The sequence below is a fragment of the Carlito syrichta genome, unplaced genomic scaffold, assembly GCF_000164805.1.
Source record: "Carlito syrichta isolate Samal-C Ts95f unplaced genomic scaffold, Tarsius_syrichta-2.0.1 Scaffold302431, whole genome shotgun sequence".
Lineage (NCBI taxonomy): Eukaryota > Metazoa > Chordata > Mammalia > Primates > Tarsiidae > Carlito > Carlito syrichta.
In genome coordinates this window covers 67,091-80,924 of record NW_007246527.1, presented here as the reverse complement: position 1 = coordinate 80,924, position 13,834 = coordinate 67,091, and the positions used below count along the sequence as shown (strand labels likewise).

Below are 13,834 nucleotides of genomic sequence, written 5' to 3'. Positions count from 1 at the left end.
CTATTGCATATCTTGTCAAATGTTTATCTATTTTATGTTTTGTGCTATTTTTTTTTTTTTTGAGTAGGAGTCTCACTCTGTCGCCCAGACTGGAGTGCAGTGGCCGCTCCCGGCCACCACACCCTCAACCTGCTGGGCTCTGGTGATCCTTTCGCTCAGCCTTCCAAGTAGCCGGAACTACAGGCGCGCGCTACCATGCCCAGTTAATTTTTTGATTTATTGTAGAGATGAGGACTCGCCAAGTTGCCCAGGCGGGTCTTGAACCCACAGACTCAGGCAATCCACTCACCTCAGCCTCCCAAGGCGCAGGATTACAGGCTGAGCCACCGAGTCCGGCTTGTTTTGTGCTATTAATGCCAATAGAAATGTTTATTTTTGCTTCACACTGTGACTGGCATTTTATAGGCATTCAACAAACATTTGTTAGATGAATAAGTGGATAATAAACTTTTTAAAGCCATGAAAACTTTAATTATAGGCTAAAAAAATTGTGCTCTAATGCCTAAAAGATTTTGGTCTAATTATAATAGTACTAAAAAAAAATAGTTAGCTTGCTTTCCCAGGGCTTATATCTAAAAGTGCATAGAGCATTCAGGACTTAGAATCAGGCCTGGCCTTATCCATGCATGGTGTATCTTGGGAAATTGTATACACTTAAGAGGAAAAAAAAAAATCTCTGCTATTGCTTCACCAATACCTGTAGTTCTACCATCCTCTAAAAGTATAAAGATCTCTGAGAAAGAGTAGAATACTAGTTAAGCCATTGTAGTCTTTTACATCTTAGAATGAATTAACTATCAGTTTTCCTCCCAACTTGTAACTAATTAAGAATAGTTTTTTATAAGAAAAAGAAATCAAGAAAGAAAAACAAGGAATAGTAAGATACTGAACATATGGAATATGTAAGGGTAAAAAAAAGTCAAAAAATAATTTTCTGGCACCCCTGTACACAATTCTAAAAAAACCAAAACTAAACTATGGAAGCTTACTTTAGAGAGACCAAAAATGCATAAATTTCTTTTGGCAGAAAGTGAATCTTGTTCATCTTTTAGCATAATGTTTGGCACAACATAACCACCATATAGATGTCTGTAAAACAGATGAGTGAATGGATAAACAGCTTGGCTCACTTCACAGCTGCCCAAAGCTACAGGCCCAGGGTAATTTTGGGGTGTCTACTACTCTGCTACTCTGGCTTCCTAGCCTCAGAATTACTCATGTGGGATGGTAAGCCAGAATTTCATTGTTCACAGATGTCAGATCATTGGTATAACAAACAATTGCTAACTGCTAACACATTTTGCATGAGTAAAACAATAAAATGTCTATTTATACATTGTTCAGTATCTCCTTACAGAATGAATAGATTATCACCATCAGAGCCCTGGTCAGGTCATTGATTAACTCTCCCACTCCTCATGGGTTTGACTCTTTCACAACTGACACTTCTGAGAAATACTGGGAGACTGCAAGTTGAGGATAAATAGTTCATTTTTTTTTCATTGTTCAGCTTTTCCACTGTTAGTATTTATGAATTGATTATATAATGTAGCAAAATGATGAGTCAACCATGAAACAAACCGCTGCTCCCCCAACTCCTCCCAGATCTGGGGAAAAGGGGAGAAAAAAGCTAACAGAGTTAAAAAAAGATTTGCTGCTAACCAGGCTCGGTGGCTCAGCCTGTAATCCCCTGCCTTTGGGAGGCTGAGGTGAGTGGATTATCTGAGCCTGCGGGTTCAGACAATAAATCAAAAAATCAGCTGGGCGTGGTAGCGCACACCTGTAGTTCCGTCTACTTGGAAGGCTGAGGTGGAAGGATCGCCGGAGCCCACCAGGTCGAAGCCGCGGTGGCCTGGAGCAGAGTAGAGGGTGACTGGCAAAGAGGGAACAAATGATAAAACACGGTCAAATTAGAAGTGTTTATTGATAATAGTTTTTTATTTTATTCTGTTTTGTTTTATTTTATTTATTGAGTCAGAGTCTCACTCTGTCGCCCAGGCTGGCGTACGGTGACACAGTCACAGTTCACTGCATCTTTGAACTCCTGGGCTCAGGAGATTCTTCCACCTCAGCCTCCTGAGTAGCTGGGACTATAGGCCTGCACCACCACGTCGGGTTAATTTTTTAATTTTTATTTTTGTGGAGTTGAAGTCTGACTATATTGCCTAGGCTGTTCTCAAACTCCTGGACTCAAACCATCCTCCAACCTTGGCCTTCCAAAGATTACAGGCATGAGCGACTGCACCTGGTGGTAATAGTTTTTCTTCAGTGATGAGAAAAATGTAACTACTAGGTTAAGATGCTAAAGCTTATTTCAAACTCTCAATGAGAGATATAAAATGTTGCTATGGTTATTATCTACTGTGAGATTCATACAGCTTGAACCTGCTCTATCTTAGTTCCTCGTGTATCTTCAGTCTCTAAAAGATAGTTAGTACTCAGCAAATAGCTGTTAAGTGAGTAAATATTAAACACCCGTGACTAATTGACCTTCTTTAAATAAGTGTAAGATCTTTAACAAATTATATCTAAATAATAAAGCTCAACATTAATGAGAAAGGTCTTCAAGTATAGAGGAGTGCATTCTGGAATCTATTTTATACTTGACAAAATCAGCACTATTTTTCGGTCTTGAACTAAGTCACCCTGAAAAATCTAATCATGTCCAATTTTCCTATGTTGAAAGGTCATAGCCTGGCTGTCTACACCAAGTAATTATTGACATAATTTTTCCTAGTAAAATCCTAAGATAATTGCTTAACTTTCCACTTTCTTCAGTCAGTGCAGATGCACTCTAAGGCAAATAAAAAGAAATCATACTATATAAACTAATGCTGGTCTTCAGTCCAAGGTGACTTTTAAAAAATTTTTCCTCTGAATTAGCATGTTAGAAAAGTGCATCTGGGCGAGGTGGCTCAATGCCTGTAATCCCAGCACTTTGTAAGGCAGAGGCAAAAGGATTGCTTAAATCCAGGAATTTGAGACCAGCCTGGGCAACATAGAGAGACCTCATCTCTACAAAAAATAAAATTAAAAAATTAGCCAGGCATGCACCTGCAGCCCCAGCTACTTGGAAGGCTGAGGCAAAAGGATAGCTTGAACCCAGGAAGTTGAGGCTGTGGTAAGCCATTACTGTGCCACTGCACTCCAGTCTGGATGACAGAGTGAGACCCTGACTCAAAATAACAACAAACAAATAAACAATTGGAAAAGTGGTTTGAGGTAGCTGTAAAAATAGTTTATTTTAAAATATTACTCTAGACCAGATGCAGTGGCTCATGCCTATAATCCCAGCACTTTGGGAGGCTGAGATGAGAGGACTGCCTGAGCCCATGGGTTCGAGACCAGCCTGGGCAATTTGGTGAGACGTCATCTCTACAATAAATCAAAAAATTAGCCAGACATGGTGGCATATGCTTGTAGTTCCAGCTACTTGGAAAGCTGAGGCAGAAGGATCACCTGAGCCTAACAGGTCAAGGTGGCGGTGACTGTGAGTGTGCCACTGCACTCCAGCCTAGGTGAATAAAAAATTAGCCAGATGTGGTAGCACCTGCTTGTAGTTCTGGCTACTTGGAAGGTTTTCTTCCAGGGCGTTCTTCCAGAGATGGAAGGACCGCTGGAGCCCAGCAGGTCGATGCTGGGGTGACTGTAAGCGTGCCACTGGCTTCCAGCCTGGGCAACAGAGTGAGACTCTAACTAAAAAAAAGAAAGAAAGAGAAGAAACAAGATGTAAAACAACAACAACAAAAAATAAACAAGTCTGTCCCCCTCAACCTTATGCTAAATCCCCCAGTACTAGCTAGTTATAAATCTCCACCAGTGTTGAGAGACTATCCTGGCTAAAAGGCAAAAGGTTATGTGGTCAAGTGATTCTTTCCTAATTGCATGGCAGAGCTCATCATAAAGCAAAAGTTATTTATATAGTCAAAGGAAGACACACATCCTTGGTTAAAGCATGACTGATGTCCAAGAGCTGACAGAGTGTAGGCCAAAACTCATTCGAAAAAGGTTGAAAGTCAGAGACTGAGGAGAGACAGGAAGCATTAAGAGACTGCTAAGTGATAAACAGCTGTGGGAATCAGCTTGGTACCTGTCAGAGAACAGCTTGACATTGACCTGACACGATTTTCTGGGTCTGCTTCTTACCCATATCTGTGCAGGCCTGGAGGGTCCATTTCCCTTGGCTACAGGGTAATCCAAGAGACCTAGAATATGAGCCATTTTGCCTAGAAAATAGGCAATTTTGTATCACTATTTTGTACCTTGGGAAAACCTACTCTCTTAATCCTGAGGCATCTGGCACCCTCCAACCCCATCAAAACATACTCTCAACTTCTTCACACACACAAATTTGCCTAATACAAAATAGGTGCTCAGTAGACATTTTCTTTTTTTTTTTTTTTGAGTTGGAGTCTCACTCTGTCACCCAGGCCGGAGGGCAGTGGCACGCTCACGGCCACCGCCTGCTGGGCTCCGGCGATCCTTCTGCCTCAGTCTTCCAAGTAGCCAGAACTACAGGTGCGCACTACCCACGCCCAGCAAGTTGGTCTCGAACCCGCGGGCTCAGGCAATCCACTCACATTGGCCTCCCAAAGTGCTGGAATTACAGGCTGAGTCACCGAGCCTGGCCAACATTTTCTTTTTCCTCCCTCTTTCCCATCATCAAATTACTGATGAAAATGTGCTCTTATTTCTTCCAGGGTATTTTGATTTTCACAGACACCAAATCCTTGAAACAAAGAAATGAGACAAGATAGAATTTTAGGCATAAACACTTGTGATTGCCTACTTCATTTATCCAGGAGTCTTTCAGATTATCTAAAACTTCTTCAGTACTCATGAAGCTAGGTACTCTCTGAAGTGTTTATCATGGAGTGTCTCATTTATTTCAGCAACCATATTAGGTAGACACTAACATTATCCTTATATTACAGACTGAGGAAAGTGGGGTTTCAGGAGGTTGAGAATATTCCCAAGAGTGCACAGCTGGTAAATAATAGAACCAGAGTGTCTGCTCTGGGGCCTGTGCCCTAACCCTGTGCCATGTCCTGGGTTACTGTCAATGTGAGCAAAAGGACTACACCACCTGTCCCATCTCATCATGATCATTCATTCCAGGGACTGTGAGGCTGGTTATGGGTCTCTCCTATAAGGCTGGGGGTAGTAGGCAGAATAATGACTCCCTGCCTCCACCCATGTCCATGCCCTCATATCTAGAGCCCATGAGTATGTTACCTTGCATGGCAAAAGCATGCAGATGTGATTAAGGTTACAGATCTTAAGATGGGAGAGATTATCCTGGATTATCTGGGTGGGCTTAATCTAATCATTCAGGTTCTTAAAAGTGGAAGTAGAAGGCAGATAGATCAGAGAGATGAGAGGAAAGCAAAAGAAAGAGAAGCTTGACATATGAGAGGGATTCAATCAGCTGCTGCTGGTTTTAGAGAGGAGGAAGGAAATGGAGAGCTCAGTCCAACAACCACAAGAAACTGAGTTCTGCAAACAACTCAAATGAGCAAAAGCAACAACAAAGGAGCCTCCAAAAAGGAATAAAGCCCTGGCAACAGCCCCTTGATTTTAGTCCAGTATGACTGACTGACAGAGAGAATTGTAAGACACTAAACTTGTGTTGCTTTAAGTCACCCAGTTTGTGGTAATTTGTTATAGTAGCCATAGAACACTAACACAGCTGGTTAGTCTCTTGACTCAAGTTAACTAAATTCCCCAATGTCTCATCACGGAAGGAAGTGAACAAAATTATCTGACTCTTAGTCTTTCTACATGGAAAGAAAAGCCAAACTGCATGACACCCTGTAGACTATGAAGCGAATCTGGCTTGCTCTCTGTGGTTGCACACATACCCCAGGGCTAGTGAGTACCTTACCAACCAGTATGGAATCCAAACCCAGGGACTGACTGGAATTGGACTAACTTGCCTTGAATATAGAGAAACAACCTGTCAGTGACTTATCTTCTACTATTAGTCCACTGTGCAGGAACCATTAGAGATATGAAAGGGTGAAATAAAAGGCACTTTTATACCTGGTGAAAATCTCTAGATTTCTGTGCAATACCAATGAGACATTAGTATTTAATTTCAGAATAAAAACATTTGCTAAGCCAAAGGATAGCCCCAGGTTGATTTGTTCTCAATTATGAGCAGTAATTTTCTAAAATTCAACTGTATGTTTGATAAATGGAAAAATACAGGGGAACCCTCCAAAAGCCAGAATTATCTTTTGGATGGTGGGTCCCTTGTAGTACAGGCTTTCCTCACTAGGTAAGTGTTCTAGGAACCCAGAGACATCAATGTACCAGCTAGCGTTGTTGTGAGAGACTGCATTCAGTTTCAGTGAATTTTTTTTTTTTTGGAGATTCTTTCAATGCATTTGCCTATTTCATGATGGGTGATTACGAGTACACTTGCCCACATCGCACTGAGTGTTTAGCGGTTTTTGACCAAAAATGGCATGGCCCGTGCCTCACCTTCTCTATTCACCCCATCTCATCCCAAGTGACTTTTTTTTTTCGTTTCCCCAGGTGAAAAAAATCCTCAAAGGGGAACGTCTTGCTGATGTGGAGGAGATGGAATGAAAAGCAGCAGAAGCACTAAAAGGCATCAAAATCGACAAGTTCAAAAATTGTTTTGAGCAGTGGAAAAAGCATCTCAATAGGTACATCTCCATCAAATGAAGAGTACTTTGAAAGTACTGACTGAAGTTTAAACATGCAAGAATAAATACATATTTTTAATAAATAAATTATGTTTTGGGGGAAGTCCTCCTTGTATAATAAAATGCTCTGTCCATGTTTTCAGTAGAAAATGTCTAAGAATAAGACAAATGAGGCAAACAAAATGCAATTCAGGTGGGTGTGATGCCTCACACCTGTAATCTCAGCACTTTGGGAGGCAGAGGCAGGAGGATCGCTTGAGGCCAGAAATTCAAGACCAATCTGGGCAACATAGAGAGACTCCTATCTCTACAAACATTTCTTAAAAGTTAGCCAGGCAGGGTGGCACATACCTGTAATCCTAGCTACCGGGGAGGCTGAGGCAGAAGGATCCCTTGAGCCCAGAAGTTCAAGGTTACAGTGAACTATGACCAAGTCACTGCACTCAAGCCTGAGCAACAGAACAACTTTTAAAAAAAAAAGTGTAATTCAAATGTATTCAAAGAAGCATGGTGATTTTCACATTTTATCTCTTTCAAAACTCTTTCTTAAATTATATTTAGCCTCTACATTTTCCTCCCATCGTCTGGTAAGTCCATGTCTCAGGTTTTGTTCTTGTTTCTTGGTGTGTTTTTTTTGAGTTGGAGTCTTACTCTGTTGCCCAGGCTGGAGGGCAGTGGCACGCTCACGGCCACCCCAGCGTCGGCCTGCTGGATTCTGGCAATCCTTCCGCCTTAGCCTTCCAAGTAGCCAGAACTACAGGTGTGCGCTACCACGGCCGACTAATTTTTTTTATTTATTGTAGAGACGAGGTCCCACCAAGTTACTCGGGCTGGTCTCAAACCTGTAGGCTCAGGCAATCCACTAGCCTAGGCCTCCCAAAGTGCTGAGATTACAGACTGAGCCACCAACCTCGACCTCAGGTTTTGTTTACTTTTTGTCTTTTTCCCTTTTTATTTTGGTTACATGTCATCATAAGCCCCCTCCAGCAGAGGGAGAGGGTGTGTGCCAAGAGGGCTATGCCTGCAGGGGCTGAGGGTTTCCTGATTGTCCCATCACAGACATGCTCCCATAAAAGCCAGAGTCCCTACAAATACAGGGGTGGGGACAGGGAGGAAGAGATGATCTGGTAAATCACACTTTACCTCTTCCGAACATAAATGAGAGAACAAAAGTGTGTGATGACTTCAGGTTGTTGAGAAATTATCTTACCCTGAAGAAGCAGCTTGTGCAAAACAAAAGTGACCTGAGCCCAGATCTCCAGCAGAATTTTCTTCTCTAGTTCATGGAAAGTATCGTAATAGATTTACCCATTCCAAGTGAGTTTGAGTTCCTTCTTAGAAATTTCCAAAGTCAGGCCAGGCTCCGTGGCTCAGCCTGTAATCCCAGCACTTTGTGAAGCCTAGGCAAGTGGATTGCCCGAGCCTGTGGGTTTGCGACCAGCCTGGGCAACTTGGCAAGACCTCATTTATTTTTCTTTTTTGAGTTGGAGTCTCACTCTGTCACCCAGACTGGAGTGCAGTGGCCGCTCCCGGCCACCGCAGCCTCGACCTGCTGGGCTCCGGCGATCCTTCCGCTTCAGCCTTCCGAGTAGCCGGAATTACAGGCATGCGCTACCACGCCCGGCTGATTTTTTTGATTTATTGTAGAGGTGAGGTCTTGCTGCCCAGGCGGGTCTCGAACCCACGGGCTCAGGCAATCCACTCACCTCAGCCTCCCAAAGGCGCGGAATTACAGGCTGAGCCACCGAACCCGGCAAGACCTCATTTCTACAGTAAATAATTAGCTGGGTGTGGTAGCGCGTGCCTGTGGTTCTGGCTACTTGGAAGGTTGAGGCAGAAGGATCGCCAGAGCCCGGTAGCTTGATGCTGGGTTGGCCGTGAGTGTGCCACTACACTCCAATCCAGGCAATGGAGTGAGACTTTGACTCCAAAAAAAAAGAAATTGCCAAACTCATTTTTTCCCCTCTGCAGGGCCCCACAGCAGCGCTCATCTCTTTAAGCTATCTGGTGCTATACTTGCCACCACTAGGACTAAGATGACCCCTCCTGGCACCCTCAAGGGCCACAATGGCTGAGTGTCCAAGATCACTACTACCCACAGTTCCCAAACATGATACTGTCTGCCGTTCAAGACAAGACCATCACCACGTGGAAGCTGACCAGGGATAAGATTATGTTCTGTGGTGTCACTCTCACGTTAGTGATGTGGTCATCTTCTTGGATGACCAGTTTGCCCTCTCAGGCTCCTGGGATGAAACCCTTCGCCTCTGGGATCCCACAGTTGGTACCACCACAAGTTATAGGCCATACCAAGGATGTGTTGGATATCCCCCGACAGATCGTTATCAGTTGTGGAATGAACACACTGGGAGTAGGCAATTATGCTGTCCAGCATGAGAGCCACTCAGAGTGGTATCAAGTGTCCGCTTTGAGCCCAACAGCAAGAATCCTATCAGCGTCTACTGTGGCTGGGACAAGCTGGTCAAGGTATTGAATCTGGCTAACCGCAAGCTGAAGACCAACCACACTGGCCACACAGGCTCTCTGAACACTGTGACTATCCCTCCAGATGAAGACCTCTGTGCCCGTGGAGGTAAGGAAGACTAGGCTATGATAGGTGATCTCAGGAAAGGAAAGTACCTTCATATGCTAGATGGTGGGGACATCACAGGAAAGCACAATGCCCTGTGTTCCAGCCCCAGTTGCTACAGGCTCTGTGCTGCTACAAGCCCCAGCGTCAAGATCTGGAATTTATAGGACAAGATCATCATAGATGACCTGAAGAGAGGCGTTAACAGTACTAGCAGCAAGGCTGAGCCACCCTAGTGTACCTCTCTAGCAGAGTCTGACTATACAGACAAGAAAACCTGGTGCGAGTGTGGCAGGTGACCATCTGCACCTGCCAGAAACTTATGGCACAGCTTTAGAAATAAAATAAAAACAAAAAAACAAAACAGGCTGGGCATAGTGGCACATGCTTATAATCCCAGCACTTTGGGAGGTCAAGGAAGGAGAATTGCTTGAGTCCAGGAGTTCTACACCAGCCTAGGCAATATAGCGAGACTTTGTCTCTATAAAAAATAAAAAATAAATCGATAAAGCAGCTAAGTGTGGTGGTGCATGCCTGTAGTTCCAGCTACCCGGGAGGCTGAGGTGGAAGGATTGCCTGAGTCCAGGAGGTCGAGGTTGTAGTGAGCTGTGATTGTGCCATTACATTCTAGCCTGGGTGAGAGAGTGAGATTCCAACTGAAAGAGAGAGAGAGAAAGAGAGAGGGAGGGAAGGAGAGAGGGAGGGAAAGAAACAAAGAAAGAGAGAAAGGGAAAGAAACGAAACAAAACAAAGCAAAAACCCTGGCTTTCTGACTTAAAAGAAAAATAATAGCCAAAGTCAACCTCCAGGCTCCAGGTTAGTCAAGGCTCCAGATCAGCCTTCTTCACGGCCTCCCAGTAGACCTGGTCTGTCTGGTTCCAAGTCTAACAGCATCTGGCACACAGGATATACTCAGTAAATATGAATAAGTAAACAGTCTGACACCTAAGGCAAGGTTCTTAGCTTCTGCATCTCTTTTCTCATCTATGATAGAGTCTAAGGTGTATCATGTTGACTGGATAAGCTAGGGTCCCACAGTCCTCGAATCTGATTGTAATCTCTTAAAGGCAAGGATTGTGTAATAGTTCTCTCTCTCAATTTTAGCACCAAGCTGTGTTTGTTTTTTTTTTTCTTTCTTAAATTATTTAACAAACACTTATTTTGAGTCAGGCACTCCTCTAAGAAACTTTATAAATAGTGACTTGCTTAATCATCATGAGAACCTTGTAAAATAAGTACTATTGTTATCACTGTTTTATAAACTAGGGAACAGAGGCATTGAGAACTTATGTAACTTGCCCAAAGCCACATGGCTAACTAGTGGAGTCGATTCAGACTGGATCCAGAGATAGTACTCCACACACTAGGTCTTATTATACTGCCTCACCTTATCATTGTCTGGCTGAATGATGGAGGAAAGAAGAAATGTAGAGTCTAAGTGAGGAGAAAATTGGGAGGGGAGCAATATTTACACAAAAGACATCTAAATGAGTAATATGTTTCCAGATACTTCATGCCTAGCTGATGTAACACAACTGTATGAAACATAGGGATAAAAACCTAGGTTGATTTGACTACGTAACTTAAAAGGATGTTGTTTCTTGGCTAAAAGTAAATAAATGAATGAATTAATCAATACTTCTATCAAATTGTGAATCACTTTAAGTACTTGAAAACAAACCCCATGTCCAGATGTGACTATGTACTGTACACAGTAGGAAATGATACAAACTCATAACTGGCTAAAAATTAAAAATCTAGTTATTCTGCTAGGCATTTATATGTGACTACAGGCCGGGCATGGTGGTGCATGCCTGTAGTCCCAGCTACTCAGGAGGCTGAGGTGGAAGGAGTGCCTGAGCCCAGGAGGTTGAGGCTGTGGTGAGTGTGCCACCATGTCTGGTTGATTAAAAAAAAAAAAACGTTTTTTGTGGAGACAAGGTCTTGCTATGTTGCCCAGGCTGGTCTTGAACTCCTGGGCTCAAGCAGTCCTCCCACCTTTGCCTCCCAAAGTGCTGAGATTACAGGCATGAGCCACTATACCTAGCCCAAATTTTCCCTTTTTATAAGGGCATCAGTCATATTGGATTGAGGTCCACCCTAACGAGCTCATTTTAATTTAATTACCTCTGTGAAGACCCTATCTCCAAATAAGATCACATTCTGAGATACTGGGGTTTAGGACTCCAATTTATCTTCCTTGAGTAGGGAGAATACAATTCAATCCATAATAGTAGTATAATATATGAGTAAGAGCCTGGGTCTGAATTCTAGCTCTGCCATTTAATAAATATAGTGAGACCTCACTATATCTCATTGCTTTCCCTTAAATGACAATAAGATAGATAGTCTCTTCTTCATGCTGTTGTGAGAATTAAATGAATTAGTCCATGTAATGCTTAGAATACTGGGTGGCACAATACATGTTAGGTATTAATTCATTCAACAAATAATTATTGAACATCTACTAAGTGCTAGGCACTGTTTGAGGTGCTTGAATACAGAAGTAAACAAAACAGGCAAAAATATCTACCTTCATGGAGCTCATAATCTAGTGGGGAAAGAAAGACCATTCAGCGAGATCTCATCTATACAAAAAACAAAAACAAAAAAATTAGCCGGGTGTGGTGGTGCGTGCCTTGTAGTCCCAGCTACAGGAGGCTGAGGTGGAAGGATCACTTGAACCCAGGAAGTAGAGGCTGTAATAAGCCATGAGTTTGCCACTGCACTCCATCAGGGCAACAGAGTGAGACCCCAATGCAAAAAAAAAAAAAAAAAAAAAAGTAGAACATATGGAATGTCAGACAGCAAAAAATGCTATGCAGAAAAATAAAGCAAGACAGGCTAGAGGAGACCACTGAGGGTAGCAATTTGAGATTAATTGTACTTTGAACAAAGACCTGAATAATGGAAGGAGACAGTTCAGTGATTAAGGGGAAAGAGATTTTTAGATAGAGGAAGGTTTCCGCACCCCAAAGTTACTGACTTTGGGGGCTGGATAATTCTTTGTCGTGGGGGGACTGCCCTGTGCATTGTAGAATGTTTGGCAACATCCCTGGTCTCTACCCACTAGATTCAAGTAGGATTCCCCTCCTCCCCATTCCATGTGTGACAATTTGTCTGACAACCAAAATGTCTCTAGACATTGCCACACATCCTCCAGGGAGCTGGAGGGGGCGGGATGGAGGGAGGGTGGGGCAACATGCTCATGGTTGAGAATCACTGAAATAGAAGACAAGTGAAAGTCCAGAGGCAGGAGTGGGCTTGCCTTGTTTGAGGCCCAGTGAGCAGGCAGGCAGTAAGAAAAGATACCAGAAAGGGGAGGGTGATTCCCATCACCCATGACCTCCAGGCCATTCTTTAGATAGATCAGAAGCCACTGGAAGGTTGAGAACAAAAAGACAGCACAACTTGACACATGTTTTTAAAAGATTCCACTGGCTGCCACACTGAGGATTAACTGTAGGTGAAAAGACAGAAATAGACAGCTAGCTTGTTTAATTCCTTCTCTGATTTGGTTGGGGGAGTGGTAGGGACAGCTGAGAAAGTTGAGCTAAGAAGCTCTAGGGAAGAAAAGAGGAAGGAGAATTAGCATGCAAGGAAAAAAGCTAGGAGTAGGTAAGATAATTTTTTTGTGGAAGTCCACTTGAAAGCACAGAGGGGATATGTAAGACAGAGGAAAGTCAGGGACCAGTTGTGCAGGGCCGTGAATGCTCTAGGGAATCGGAGCTCTAGTCTGTCAGTATTGCGGAGCTTTTGAGGCTTAAGCAATGACAAAATTTGGCCAACAATGTTCAGATGTGAGTAAGAAGGAGTGATTTTTTTAAAGCAGTGTCCTGAAATAACATGGGTGAGGGATAGCAAGAGCCCAGGTTGACGTGGAGGAGCATGGGCACCACATTCTGAAAGAAGAAAAGTGAGGTGCGGCCGTAAGCACCTCTTCTCCAGTGTAATCTTGTTTGTAGGGAAAAGTAGACTAATGGTCTCCACTCCGGGGGTGGGGGTGGGGCAGGGGAGGGGCTGGATACGTTTTTACCAGATGCCAAGCCGACACAAGCCCACCAAGAACAGGTTTAAGAAGTGCAGTGCTTTCTTGGAAAAGGTGCAGACCACAGAGGATGTGTAAGAGTTCGTCAGGGTTTTGTTTGCTTTGTTTTTACTTTTTGTAGAGACGTGGTCTCGCTGTGTTGCCCAGGTTGCTCTCAAACTCCTGACCAAGCTATCCTCCCACCTTGGCCTCCCAAAGAGTTGACATGACAGGCATGACAGGAGAGCCAGGGCGCCGGAGCCTCAGGGGACTTTTCAAAGTCTATTGTCTGTAGGTGAGAAAAACTATGCCGAGTTCTGGTAAAGAGGGAGAAAGCATGCCTGGATCCAGAGTTCTTTCGGGATGCTCACATATTTCCGTTTTAGACCAAAAACTCCCGGGCAGGTTTAGTACAGCAGTGTAGGCAGCAAACCAGTCTCACCAAACTGCAGGCGGGAGCGACAGGGCCGCCGGCTTTTTGCAATAGCCGGGCTTGCGAAAGGAGCCCCAGGAGACACACCCCACGCCCCCTCCCACCTCCTC

General features: G+C 43.6%; 1 protein-coding gene and 1 pseudogene across 1 annotated transcript in view; both read left to right on the top strand.

Annotated features, from left to right (window-relative positions):
• Positions 1-8,710: 8,710 nt before the first annotated feature.
• Positions 8,711-9,563, top strand: LOC103258988 (annotated as a pseudogene).
• Positions 9,564-13,303: 3,740 nt separating this feature from the next.
• REEP5 (receptor accessory protein 5) overlaps positions 13,304-13,834 on the top strand; it is a 36,827-nt gene continuing 36,296 nt past the window's right edge. The window contains exon 1 of the mRNA XM_008056657.1: positions 13,304-13,386. Coding sequence (XP_008054848.1) covers positions 13,304-13,386 — 83 coding nt within the window. The remainder of the gene's footprint in view (positions 13,387-13,834) is intronic.